This window comes from Aplysia californica, unplaced genomic scaffold (genome assembly GCF_000002075.1).
Source record: "Aplysia californica isolate F4 #8 unplaced genomic scaffold, AplCal3.0 scaffold00022, whole genome shotgun sequence".
In the NCBI taxonomy this organism is placed as follows: domain Eukaryota; kingdom Metazoa; phylum Mollusca; class Gastropoda; order Aplysiida; family Aplysiidae; genus Aplysia; species Aplysia californica.
In genome coordinates this window covers 1,090,213-1,104,002 of record NW_004797292.1, presented here as the reverse complement: position 1 = coordinate 1,104,002, position 13,790 = coordinate 1,090,213, and the positions used below count along the sequence as shown (strand labels likewise).

The 13,790-nt window shown below is 39.1% G+C and overlaps 1 protein-coding gene across 1 annotated transcript in view; it reads left to right on the top strand.

Moving 5' to 3' along the window:
- The window catches only part of LOC101861017 (fibropellin-1), a gene marked incomplete at its 5' end in the record, with an annotated part of 24,299 nt that overhangs the window by 1,886 nt on the left and 8,623 nt on the right, over positions 1-13,790 (top strand). The window contains 7 exon segments of the mRNA XM_005090820.3: positions 38-124; positions 1,971-2,133; positions 3,181-3,291; positions 5,349-5,462; positions 8,007-8,231; positions 9,817-9,930; positions 13,467-13,706. Coding sequence (XP_005090877.2) covers positions 38-124; positions 1,971-2,133; positions 3,181-3,291; positions 5,349-5,462; positions 8,007-8,231; positions 9,817-9,930; positions 13,467-13,706 — 1,054 coding nt within the window.

Here is a 13,790-nt window from a genome sequence, read left to right as displayed (position 1 = left end):
CCCCCACCTCCCCCTGTGGTTTCCGCTTTCATTACAGTTGGAGCAGAGCTGCTCAGGACCCTCATATCCTTGTGCCAACGGTGGCTCGTGTGCCGACACCACCACATCAATAGGAGGCCTTAACGTAAGTCCTGGTCATGTGACCCTGGGATGTCTTGAATGATATGTGAGGCGTCGTGGTGAAATCAGGCCCTCGTCAAAGTAATGAAATCGTAGAAATCGGCATTTTTCTAGCTTTTGGACAATTTTTTCCTGATTTTCTTTTCTTTTTTTTTTTTCTTTTTTTTTTGCTCAACACCTTTTATGTCTATTAAAAACACATTTCTGTGTGAATTTTTACTGAAAAACATTGATTAAAGGCACAAAAATGTAAAATTTTCAGTTTCCAAGGACTCTCAAATGAAAATTACCAAACTTTGGCGCCCATTTTTCATTAATTTAACCTCTGAAACCAGGCATCCCCTCCTTTGTATCTCAACTTCTTTTAATGATACCTGAGTATTTTTTTTCACCAAAATCAAGACAAATAAACTTGCTGTTATATGATACTAATAACTGCACATGTCCAAAAACTGACGAGTGCGTGACTCCATCACATCTTGAAACATATACTGTATACATACTACATCCAAACACCGGGTGGCCATATGACCATATGCAGTTGCGAGCGCCACAAAACACTTACCAAAACCATCAAACACCAATAGATGGTGTGAAACTTGTTGAAGGTTTCTGTCCCCATAATATTTCCTATGCACATGTTTCAGCAGTCATACAGCTCTGTTGTTTGAGAGGTTAAATTGATTTATGGCGTGATAAGCAAGGCTTTAACACCTTCAGTACCAAATGCTCATATGGTGAAAAACCCTCAAGTACCATGCCAGTTGAGAACACTGAAGCCATGGTAGAATGTTTTTTAATTTTTTTAAAAACCTTAGTATTTGTTAAAGAATTTTCTAGAATACAGTGTGCAGGAGTTTTAAAAAATACTCACCTGATATAAGTCATTGTGCAAAAGTTGGAGAATGTATGTTCGGTAGGTAAGGAGATATTTCACAATAAGTTGCGCTGTGCATTTTTGACCGCTCTATAAAACTAACTAAATGGCCTGCCAGTCAACTCGTCAGACCCTCTTGTGCTCATTGGCAAAAGGCCCCATCTCTAGATAAATATCTCTAGGTAAATGTATTGTTAATAAAAATAATACTAATGATTATAATAATTATAAAATGGCAATAATGATGCAGACCAATTGTATAGCGCCCACCTATTTAAATACAGCTCAAGACACTTTCCAAAGTTAGGAAACAATACTGGAAAATTGTGTGTGAGTGGTAGTAGTGGTTAAGTAAACAGTACGAGCATGTACGCAAACATGTATACTGACTACACTCAAACAGATGGTGTTACACTTGAATGTGTGGGTGTTTGATGGGTGCTCTGGTGTGGTTTGCTCCTTCGTTCCTATCGAACATCTATCACCTTTTCTCTCCTCCTTTTTTTTTTGATTGTTGCTCTCTTGTAACACCTCTAATCTTCTGCACTTGTATGACCTTATTATGTTGCTTAACGTCTTCAACGTTGTGTCGACGTACATGTATGTTCTAGTGTGTGCTCTAAAACTCGTTCACTGGCATATATCTCTGCTGATTTGTACAATAGGTTTTAGTACATAGAGCCACAGTTTGTAGTTTCTTACTCAGAAAAAGGGGAAAGATATGATGGCTTTGTAAAACTCCCTTGAAAATACATTTCATTTTGCCAGTATACACATAGATGGAAACATCTCAGCAGTAAAGGAGTTAAAAGACGTGAAGGTATATATATATATGTGCCTAGAATGTTTCTTCGTCTAGGTGCTCTTGTTTTTCTCCAAAATGCGATAGTGCTGTCTCCATGCTCTTATTGATTTTATGATAAAACTCACATACTAAAACATAATAAACATGAACATGTTTTTCTGTCCTCAGAATGTATCCTCCTTCACCTGCACTTGTCCGGTGGGATTCGAACCCCCACTGTGTGAGCGTCAGATAGACTACTGCAGCATCTACGGTGTGGTGTGTAGCAGCAATGGCAGCTGCACCAGCCACACCGACGCCACCAACTACACCTGCGACTGCTCGGACACTGGTCAGTGGTTCCTGTTCCTGTCCGGACAGTTTGACGTCCGCTGTTAATAGTAGTTCGCGACCTCAGTGCGTTCTTGTCCTGATCTTAATTTTTAATAATAGTTAAAACAGTTCATAACAAAGAGTGAGCGAAAGAAGAAGTCGCATTTTTAATGTTTAAAAAAAATGGAGATAGGACAAGAAAGCACTGAGATCACGAGTTGTAGCATTTCGCCACCTTCGAATTATAAAGTTATTATCCGACGTTTTCGGCCGTTTTGAGTTACTAAGACCATTAGGTCCGTAACCAAATGTTCTATCTACTCTATCAAGATCATAAGATTATTCGCAGTCGTTATCAAGATATTCACAGAATTGCATATTTGAAAAAGCTTGGCATGTTGTGACACTCAAAATTTTTAGCGTCAAATTTCTCTAAACTAGAGTACTGAGCAGATAGAACTTTATAATTCTAAGGTAGCAATTTGATGAGACATTAAATAGAACTTCCTAAAGAGGTAAGATAATATGTTATTGTCCCTGTGGGGAATGCTGTTTGGCTGTGCAGGCTGTAAAAACTCAGGTGGATATAGATATACGTAGAATTTTAAGTTGGATGTCACTTTCATGAAAGAATTTACTCTATTGTAACACCTCTAATCTTCAGCACTTATAACCTTTTTGGGTTGCAAGTGCCGTAAAACTCTTATGAAAACTAAAAAACTCACTTACTCTACTTTTTCCCCAGCCTCTGTTAGCTTACAGTGTCAAGAGATGGAAGCAAAGGTCTTGCTTTCTCATGCTTACTGAAACTAAACGAAATGTTCTAAATTGAGTGGAGTTGGGTGGTTGGCGGGTGCTCTGATGTGGTTTGCTCCTTCTATTGTCCTTATCTCTCCTCCTTCTTTTTTGCGCTTTTTACTCTCTTGTAACACCTCTAATCTTCGGCACTTGTATGACCTTATTTTGTTGCAAGTGCTGTAAAAGTCTTACTAAAACTAAATTGAGTCAATTGTGGCGCAAATGACAACCCAACATTTTTTTCATTCCTGTTTTGTTCCTGACCCAGGTTACATGGGGGTCAACTGCACTGACGTCGTCGACCCGTGTGTGGGAGTGGACTGTGGCAGTGGCACGTGTGTCAGCTCCGACACAGGCTCCATGTGTCACTGTCCAGACAGTGAGTGATTCCTCCGTGCTGGACATTTGCGTTTTTGCCACGTTCATATTACACGCGGCTGTCTTAGTCAGGCTTTTGTTTAAAAAAGCTTTTAAGGTCAACTCATGATTGTAATATGCTGGCTAAGTCATTTTTTGTTTTGAGAAAGCTTTCAAGGTCAACTGATATAATATGCTGTCTTAGTCATGTTTTGTTTTGAGAAAGCTTTCAAGGTCGACTCATAATTGTAATACTAATACGCTGTCTTAGTCATGTTTTGGTTTGAGAAAGCTTTCAAGGTCAACTCATATGTGAGGCAGCGCGGTGGAATCAGGCTCTCGTCAAAATAATCAAAGTGAAGAAACTTGCATTTTTCCGCAGGTTTGTGAATTTTCATCAGATTTTTGTTTTTGGGCTCAACACCTTTCATGACCATAAAAGAACTCATTTCTATGTGCATTTTTCTGAAAAACGTTGATGAAAGGCACACAAGATATAAATGTTCGGTTACTACGGACTCTTAAGCTAAGGAAATATCTCATCTTTAGCAGCCATTTTCTCACGAATTTTACCTCTGAAAACAGGTGACCCCCACCTTCTTCATTCTCAAATATCTCGACTTGTATTTAAGAGAAACGGATATTTTTTTCATCCAAATAAAGACAAGTGAACAAGCTTTAAGAAGATACCAGTAACTCTATGTGCCCAAAAATTGACGAGAGCCTGATTCCACCACGCTGCCTCACATATGATACTGTGTCTTAGTCATGTTTTGGTTTGAGAAGCTTCTCAAGATCTCGATTGTGAAGCGCAATTGAGTGTGCTGCTGAGCGGGGATTTGCGCTGTACAAATGCTATCTGTTATTATTATTATTATCTGTTTATATCAACTGGTAATCATAATATGCTGTCTTAAGTCTTTTTTTTTTTTGTCTTGAGAAAACTACAAAAGACACTGTCAGTCTTTTTTTTTTTTTTTTTTTTTTTTTGGTTTTGAGAAAACTTTACTTTAAAGGACAACTCATAACGCACTTCTTAGTCAATTTTTGTTCTGAGAAAACTTCCAAATACAGTTTATTTTATAGTCATGACATCAGGCCGAAGGGCGGGAACTCAAATGGCCGCTGGATCGGAATAGTAAAGTAAAAGTATAGTCATGACATGCTGTTTGAGCAATTTTTGTTGTTGTTGAGAAAACTTTAGCCCTCCAAGTATGGCAAACAAATTGCCAGTGGTGTCAGGGGAAGTTATGTGATTTCACAACGTTCTCTTTGAAAATGCTAGGGGAACAGGCAAACCAAGAAAGTTAAGGCCATAAACCTGTACCTTTTCACAAAGTAGAATATACATGGGATGTAGAACTTATTTGTGAAGAACTTCCATTGTCTAGCTTGCAATATTTAAAAAATGGGGGGAGGAGAGGAAATTAGGAACCAAAATAACAATGCAAGTTACGGCTGATTAAATTGGCAGCAACACTGGGAGATTTAAATTACTTATTTTTTAAAGTCGTTTAACACTGTTTTTTTGTTTTGAGAAAAATTTAAAGAACAACAATTTTCATGGTCGTGAGACACTAATTCATTTTCTGTTTTGAGAAAACTTTAGAAGACAACATTTTGCATGGTCATAACACCCTGTCTAAGTAATTTTTTTTTATCCTTGAAGAAAATGGCATTGATTGAAATATCTATAAATTTGAGCCCAATGTATATTTTCAGCCAATATCTCGATTCATGAATTGCGATGAGAAGTAACGTGTTTAACCCTTTCAGTTCGTCATGTTTTACTATCGTATCCATACGACGTGGGGAACTCTGTGCCACCACTTTCCAAAGAGGAAATTTACTCGTTAAGCTGATCCGTACGCTTTGCACAGCAGTCTGTCAAAATGATTTTTTGAGAAATACTGAAAGTTTCAAAGAGATCTTCGTACTAGAAGTATTCTGAAATGTGAAGAATACAACCGGGGTGGGGTGTTACAAAATGACCCCAGGGCATACGGATAGGGTTAATCAGCGACGAGAAGTAACTCGTTTAATCAGCACGCCTCACTCACAATGGCTTCCTGTCTCCAGCCCTGACGGGTCCTCGTTGTGAGTCACGAGTGGACAACTGCGCCAACTCTTCCTTCTGCCAGCACGGGAAATGTTTGAACAACCACTGTGACTGTACCGGGTCTGGATATGTGGGTAAGTGGGGTAGATTTCTCTCTTTTTTCTCTCTCTTTGTCCCTTTCTTTCTCTGTCTGTCTTTTTTTATTTCTCTGTCTTTCTGCCTGTCTCTGTCTCTGTCTGTTTCTCTCTAACCCTCTCTCTCGTTGTATCTCTCTGTCCCTCTGTCTCTCTGTCTGTTGTCTGTCTTTCCGTGTCTCTGTCTGTCTCTTTCTCTGTCTGTCTCTCTCTGTCTGCCTGCCTTTCTGTCTGTCTCTCTTTCTATATCTCCCACACAAACAAACACACACATACACATGTACACGTATGACGTATGCATTAACCTTGTCTTTTTTCATCCTCCTCCTCTTCCTCCTCCTCCTCCAAGTGCCAGATCTGGAACAGACACTGTCTATTCATTTCTCTGCTGGGAGGCTCTGAAGAAACTTTTGTTCACCCTCTAGCTTTTCTACTGCTACTCCTTGGCTCCTTCTTACTGCTGTCTATCAGCCACACCCCTGATCTTCTGTGAGGAAAGATCTACACCTTCCCTTCGTGGACAAGGGCGAAAAATCTCAGAGGTCCCCTGTGCAATTTACAGATCCCTTGGTGGTATACAGTTACAGTCGATGAGAGTAGGCTTCGGCCACCACCCGAGCAAATTTCAAAATTTCCTACCAACTGAAAATTTTTAGTGTGTCCCGTGCGCTCATATGACCTTATGTAGTTGCAAGCGCTGAAAAACACTTACCACAAAACCCCCCCAAAAAACCCTTTGTTACTTTATTCTTTCCTTTGTTACCTTATTCTTTCCTTTGTTACTTCATTCTCTCCTTTGTTACCTTATTCTTTCCCTTGTTACTTTATTCTCTCCTTTGTTACCGTATTCTTTCCCTTGTTACTTTATTCTCTCCTTTGTTACCTTATTCTTTCCCTTGTTACTTCATTCTCTCCTTTGTTACCTTATTCTTTTCTTTGTTACTTTATTCTCTCCTTTGTTACCTTATTCTTTCCCTTGTTACTTCATTCTCTCCTTTGTTACCTTATTCTTTTCTTTGTTACTTTATTCTCTCCTTTGTTACCTTATTCTTTCCCTTGTTACTTTATTCTTTCCCTTGTTACTTTATTCTCTCCTTTGTTACTTTATTCTTTCCCTTGTTACTTTATTCTCTCCTTTGTTATCTTTTTCTCTCCTTTGTTACCTTATTCTTTCCCTTGTTACTTTATTCTTTCCCTTGTTACTTTATTCTTTCCCTTGTTACCTTATTCTTTCCCTTGTTACTTTATTCTTTCCCTTGTTACTTTATTCTCTCCTTTGTTACTTTATTCTTTCCCTTGTTACTTTATTCTCTCCTTTGTTATCTTTTTCTCTCCTTTGTTACCTTATTCTTTCCCTTGTTACTTTATTCTTTCCCTTGTTACTTTATTCTCTCCTTTGTTACCTTATTCTTTCCCTTGTTACTTCATTCTCTCCTTTGTTACCTTATTCTTTTCTTTGTTACTTTATTCTCTCCTTTGTTACCTTATTCTTTCCCTTGTTACTTTATTCTCTCCTTTGTTACCGTATTCTTTCCCTTGTTACTTTATTCTCTCCTTTGTTACCTTATTCTTTCCTTTGTTTCCTTATTCTTTAACCACCACCAGTTTGTTCAAGTTATCTAACTTAATCTAAGTAGCTTATTCTTGGTCTAAGCTTCCCTTTTGCCTTTTTTTTTTACTCAGTGATATGTTCAAGACCTTCGTGTTGATTCACATGTCAGAGCAACAACTTTTGTCTCCTTTTAATTGTTTTTATTAGAGACATATAGTGGGTGGTTGGCGGGTGCTCTGGTGTGGTTTGTGGGTGGTTGGCGGGTGCTCTGGTGTGGTTTGCCTCTTCTTTCCTATCAAACATCTATCATCCTTATCTCCCCTTCTTCTTTTTTATGTTTGTTACTCTCTTGTAACACCTCTAATCTTTTGGCGCTCATATGACCGACCTTATGCAGTTGCGAGCGCCGTTAAACCTCTACTAAAACTGAAACTAAGACATTATATTATATGGGTAATGGGGAAAGATCAGGAAAAGGTAGCTTTTTTTAAGAGCATCCCAGCAAAGGAATGAATGGAGAACCGAACCATGATTGCCGATTTCTGTCGCAGATCTGGCACTGGATGATGATGATTTGTGACCATCCCACATTGAAGCTAGTATAAGACCATACTTTATTGACTTCACTCTTCTTTCGTAAAATTTAAGAAACACCGTACCTCTGTTTTGTTCTTCTTCGTGGGTGGTTGGCGGGTGCTCTGGTGTGGTTTGCTCCTTCTTTCCTATCAAACATCTATCATCCTGATCTCTCCTCATTCTTTTTTGTCTACGTTACTCTCTTGTAACACATAATCTATTCTTCGGCACTTATATGACCTTATTGTGTTTCAAGTGCCGAAAAACTCTTTCCACCCCCCCCCCTCACCAAAAAACCCTTTTGTTACTTTATTCTTTCCTTTGTTACTTTGTTCTTTCCTTTGTTACTTTATTCTGTTGCAAGTGTTGTAAAACTCTTACTAGAACTAAACTGTTGTTCTTCTTTCATTTCCCAGGAGACCACTGTGAGATTGAGGAAAACGAGTGTAACAGAACGGTCCCTGTTTGCCTTCACGACGGAGTATGCACGGATCGGGAGGGTACCTTTGACTGCAACTGCACGCTGGGCTACGAAGGACTGACATGCGCCACTCCAAACTGCACAGCTGACATCTGCCTGGCTGGTGACTGTCGCACCAACGCCACCGACTGGTATTGTGTGTGCCCGAAGTACTATGAGGGTGAGACTTTTTATTTTTCTGTACATGGGGTTTTATGCACCCTGCATATTTTAGCAAAATTTGATCATTTTTTTGGCATAATTTCTGGATATTTTCCTTTATCATTCTTTTTTCAAATTAACAGAGTCGCATAATTTCACATTTTTGGGCTCAGTTTGCATAGTTTCAGAATTATTTATTGTTTTTGCCTAAAACCGCAGTGAGACTTATTATTTGTCTGTCAAGTCGCTGCCTCAGATTTACAACAAAGTTCTATCTGACATTCTTGGCTGTTTAACTGAGTTACTAAGACCATGAGTGGGTGATTGACGGGTGTTCTGGTGTGGTCTGCTCCTTCTTTCCTAATACTATGAGGGTGAGACTTATTTTTTGTCTGTCAAGTCGCTACCGTACTTCAGAATTACAAAGTTCTATCTCACATTTTTGGCTGTTAAATTGAGTTACTAAGACCATGAGTGGGTGGTTGGCGGGTGCTCTGGTGTGGTCTACTCTAATGCTTTCCTAGTACTATGAGGGTGAGAGTTATTATTTGTCTGTCAAGTCGCAACTCTACCTCAGAATTACAAAGTTCTATCTGACATTTTTGGCTGTTTTGAGTTACTAACTCGCGACCTCAGTGCTTACTCGTCGCATCTCCATTTTTATGTTTTAACAATGAAAATGTGACTTCTTCTTAAGCTCACTCTTTATTATTGACTGTTTTCACTGTTAAAAAACATGGAGATACGACAAGAAAGCACTGAGTTCGCAAAATTTACTGCAGAGGAAGGATTTGATATCTCCTAGTATGTTGACAGTGTGCAGTCATCTTCTGTCTGGGCCTTGAGTCCAATTGGGGAGTGGCTACTCTAGAAATCTACATATTGTTATTGTTGTTGTTGTTGTTGTTATCGATCCAGCAACATCTGGGCTCTCGCCCTTCTCTCCAATGCCATGTAGTGATAAGTGCAGGTTTGCTGCGGTTTCTGTAATGTTCCGTAGAGTGTGTTGTCAGTGTTAGGTCTCGGAGGGAGAAGGGTAGCTCTGATGTCATTTAGGGCTGTACAGTGGAACAGGTGATGATCCGCTGTCTCATATATGCATAGTCACACAAAAGACACATTGGGGGAAGTTCTGGTTTTATTCTGTTTTTTTATTGTTAAAGTCTTGCTCTTACAACACGAACAGATTTTACAGTCTCAAATTTTTTTTGTCTTATACAAGTATATTTTTTTGTTTTTAAAACACGTACATAACAAGATTCGTACACAGTGACAACATTTGTGTCCCGTGGATTTCACTATGTGCCTGCTTGACTATATTATTATTATTATTATTATTATTATTGTTGTTGTTATTTTTATTACTATTGTTATTATTATCATTTTCATCATTATTATCTTTATATTATCATTATTATTATTAATATTATGAATATTATTATGATGATGATGATTATTATTATTATTATTCATTTGTCCTACATTGTAAATGACCTAATTTGTGTTCAAATATATGAGAAAAAAACCCAACAACAACAACAACAACAAAAAACCCAAAAAGGCAAACCATGAACTCTGAACCCATGTCATGTCTGATGGTGCAGGTTCGCGATGTGAGACCAAAGGGCCGTGTGCCGACGAACCATGCGACGCGAATCATACAGACGTGTGTATACAATCCATCCCGGATAATAGTTACAACTGCTCATGCATTCAAGGTAGGTTGTGTGTTGTCGTTTTGCTTGTTCACAATGTGTTGTTGTTTTGCTCTTGTTCATAATGTGTCGTTTTTCTCGTTCACAATGTGTTGTTGTTTCGCTCTTGTTCATAATGTGTCGTTTTTCTCGTTCACAATGTGTTGTCCTTTCCCTCGTTCACAAAGTGTCATTTCGCTCGTTTACAATGTGTACTGGTAAGGAAGAGTAAGGAAAAAGGTTACAAGACTTTCAATAAAGAGACTTTACCGACTTAACCGGAGGTTGCAGCATTATCACATTTTCAAACTTACCTCCCCTCACGTTTCTAAACTTGCTATCGACTGTTGAGGAGCTTGTGGTGTGCTTTGCAGAGGGGAAAGACATTGAAAAGTATCCTGATTGTATCATATCATAGAAGTGTGTTTGGAAGAAATTATGAAATAGTTGACTTTTTCCAAAATGGCGTCTGAGTGGAGTCTCTACGTTGTTAGTTTTGAATATCTCTTGACTGTTCTTTACCACCTGTATTGTTTCTTGTGGGACTTTTTATACAACATAATAATATGTATATATATATATATATATATATATTTGTTTGGTCTAAATTGTCGAAGACGGCCACCTCCTTTCCTATAAAAAACTACGGCCCTTCTCTCTCCTCCTCCTTTTTTGTGTTTGTTACTCTCTTGTAACACATCTAATCTCCGGCACCTATATGACCTTATTGTGTTACAAGTGCCGTAAAACTCTTGCTAAACTAAAGACGGCCACCTATTTTGAAGGAGAAAAGTGACCACCTGCCCAGGACAATTACCTGTACAAAAAACTACTTCCCACCCCCCACCCACCCCCTTGCATTTTTTAGAATTATAATATATGTGAAGCGTGCTGACAAAATGAGTTACTTTTCAGATTCAAGACTTATGGAAAAAGATATTGGAATATCACGCTTATAGGTGAAATTTTTATAATCTATTAGTATGGAATAATAAAAAGCTTGTTGTAGTGAAAGAATATATGGCATTAGTAAAAATTCTACAAATTTAACCCTTGTGTCTATTTTTGGCCAATATCTCCCATTTTGTGGTTTGCGAGAAGTAACTCATCTTGTCAGCCTGCCTCACATATTATAATGACACCATCAAGATGTCCACTTGTCTAAGACAATCACTTTTTCTGCTCGACAATGGGTGGCTGTTTTGGGCAGTTTCGACTGTGGGTATATCATGTCCGTATGGTCGCTTTTAAGGACGAGCGGGCTAACCCAGATTTCGGGGGTTTCCAGAAATCTTGACCTACACCAAAAGTGGGCATTGCCCTACCCGTAGGAGAAGTTTGGTTTTGTTGATGGGTATATTTGTTTGGTAAAACTCTCCTTGTCTTTTAAAGAAACTGAACAAGGGGCAAATACTTTACCTTCGATTTTCTCAAACCAGCATTTTGTGGGTGGTTGGCGGGTGCTCTGATGTGGTTTGCTCCTTCTTTCCTATAAAAAATCTATCTCTTCTTTATCTCTCCTCCTTCTATTTTGTGTATGTTACTCTCTAGTAACACCTCTAGTCTTTGGCACTTATATGACCTTATTGTGTTGCAAGTGCCGAAAAACTGTTACAGAACGAAAAACAGCATTTTTCGGGATAGCCCCCATGTGCTTAAAAGCGACCATATTATTGTATTTATCTGTGTATCTGTAGCTCACGTAGTTATGTGGCTATTGAGGTCACTGTGGGAGTGATTTTGGACTTTAGGTGGTTAGCAGGAGCACAAGCGCAAGCATAGGGCACTTTTTGCCTCTCATGAAAGCTGTTCTAAATATATATATTAATTAATTAATTAATTAAAAAACAAAAAAAGCCCTTTTGTATTGCGTGTATTCCGTCTCAACAGCATGCTCTATTGGCTCTACTATCGCGTATAGTGATGGTGTATTATTTATACATACATACATGCTTAATGTAGAGAAAGAAAACATTTTTGTTTCCTCATGCATTACTATATATATATATATATATACACAATATACATACACACAAACACCAAATTTTACCATTTAATTTGAAAAGCGTTGTGGTGCTTTGCTTTCTTGCTGTGCTAAAAAGTGGCCCGTATGCTTGCTCCTGTGCGACCCCTGTTTATTTTTTCATTTGTTCGTCAAGTCAATTTATTTTGCCTTGTTCATGTCAGCTGGTCCCATCTCATAAGTATGTGTGTGTGTGTCATCGTAGATGGAAGCATATCATCGCAATATTTTAGATTTTATTTGGTCTTTGACCAGATTTTAAAAAAAAATTTTAGTTGAGCAGTATAAGACTTGAGAATAGTTGTGTTGTGTCTGGTGTTTGTGTTTTCAATTTCTCATTTTAAATTTTTTAAAAAGCGATCCAATGAATTTGCTTGGCATAATGCATTAACCACTTTCGATAAAATTTTCAGTTTCCGTTTTTTTTTGTTTTTTTTTTAGCAATCGACCCAGTTTTGTGGGGAAAGATGACACACACATGACTATGACCTGGGGAAGGCTGACAAAAACATACATGTTTTATGTTTATGATTTTTGCTTTGCCAGCACTTCACCATTGCCTCATCAGCTGTGTTGTTTTCCTTGTTCGATTGTAGCTTTTGTCTGTACTGTAAGCCAGGTGGTAGGGACAGGCGGTCAGGATTTGACCGATGGTCAAGGAATGGTCCAATACAAAGTGTAGTGTAACCCCCCCCCCCCCTCTCTCTGGCTCTCCTTAAAACCAAAAACCCAACAAAATGAACAAAGAACTTTTCTCTGATGTACCTCAAAAGGCTGTGAAAGCTCCGGGGTTTTTTTCAGTTATTTAAAAAAAATGTTAATTCAGTGTTTCTGTTTATACTACCAACTGTTCCCCATTTTTGCTCTCTTCACCGCTGAAGAACTTTTTAGCCGAGCGTAGTAGACAGAAATAGGTCCACGGCATATCTGTAGACAGGTACCCATTCCCACCTGGGTGAAGTGAGGAAAACTTTGTGTAAAGTGCCCTTCCCAAGTACACAACAACGTCAAGCCCATGACTGGATTTGAACCCACAACCCTATGGTTGCGAGTCGTCTAAGAGCTAGAGCCTAACCAGTAACACAAGTTGTTTTTTAAATATTTTTTATCCCTTGCCCATTTATATGAGATTGACGCCGTCTGATTAGTAGAAAAAAAATGCACGTATGGTAGTGTCCAATAGTGTATTACGTGCATACTTAGTATAACAATTAACTGTAATAGCAGATAGAGCTTCCAGGATTATAGATGTAAGTCATTGATCTGAGAGCGGTGATGATTTTAGATATAATGGTGGTGATGAGTGATGATGTGGGATTGCGTTTTTAAGTAATGTTGGCGTTAGTCCTATCTTCCTCTGCTCCAATGAGTCACGAGGGACGTGGGCACCCTCTATCCCGTTCCCTACTGGAACCATCTTTTCGGTCAGCGTGAAGTTCCTTTCATGGTGGGCTCAGTCTCTGCTAAGGTGGTAACCCAAGTTATTTTCTGCCAACTTCCACTTCCCTCCCTCTCTACCTCAATTGTCCCCTTCAAGGCTGGGAGGGCAAGAACTGCTCCGAAGACATAGACGAATGTAGTATTGTGGGCGCTGTGGACTGCGGTAACGGCACGTGTCGGAACCTGCCAGGCACGTTCAGGTGCGAGTGCTTCCCTGGCTTCACGGGCGCCCAGTGTGAGCAGAACATTGACGAGTGTCTGCTGGAGGAGCGATGCTTCAACGGAGGCCAGTGTCGGGATGGCATCAATTCCTTCACGTGCGACTGTACCGGGACTGGTGAGTGGAGTGGAGGAGGCTGGCAGGCAGCGTGGAGGATGCGCTGAGTAATGCAATGATGCTGGGGTCTCGTGTGTGCGTGTT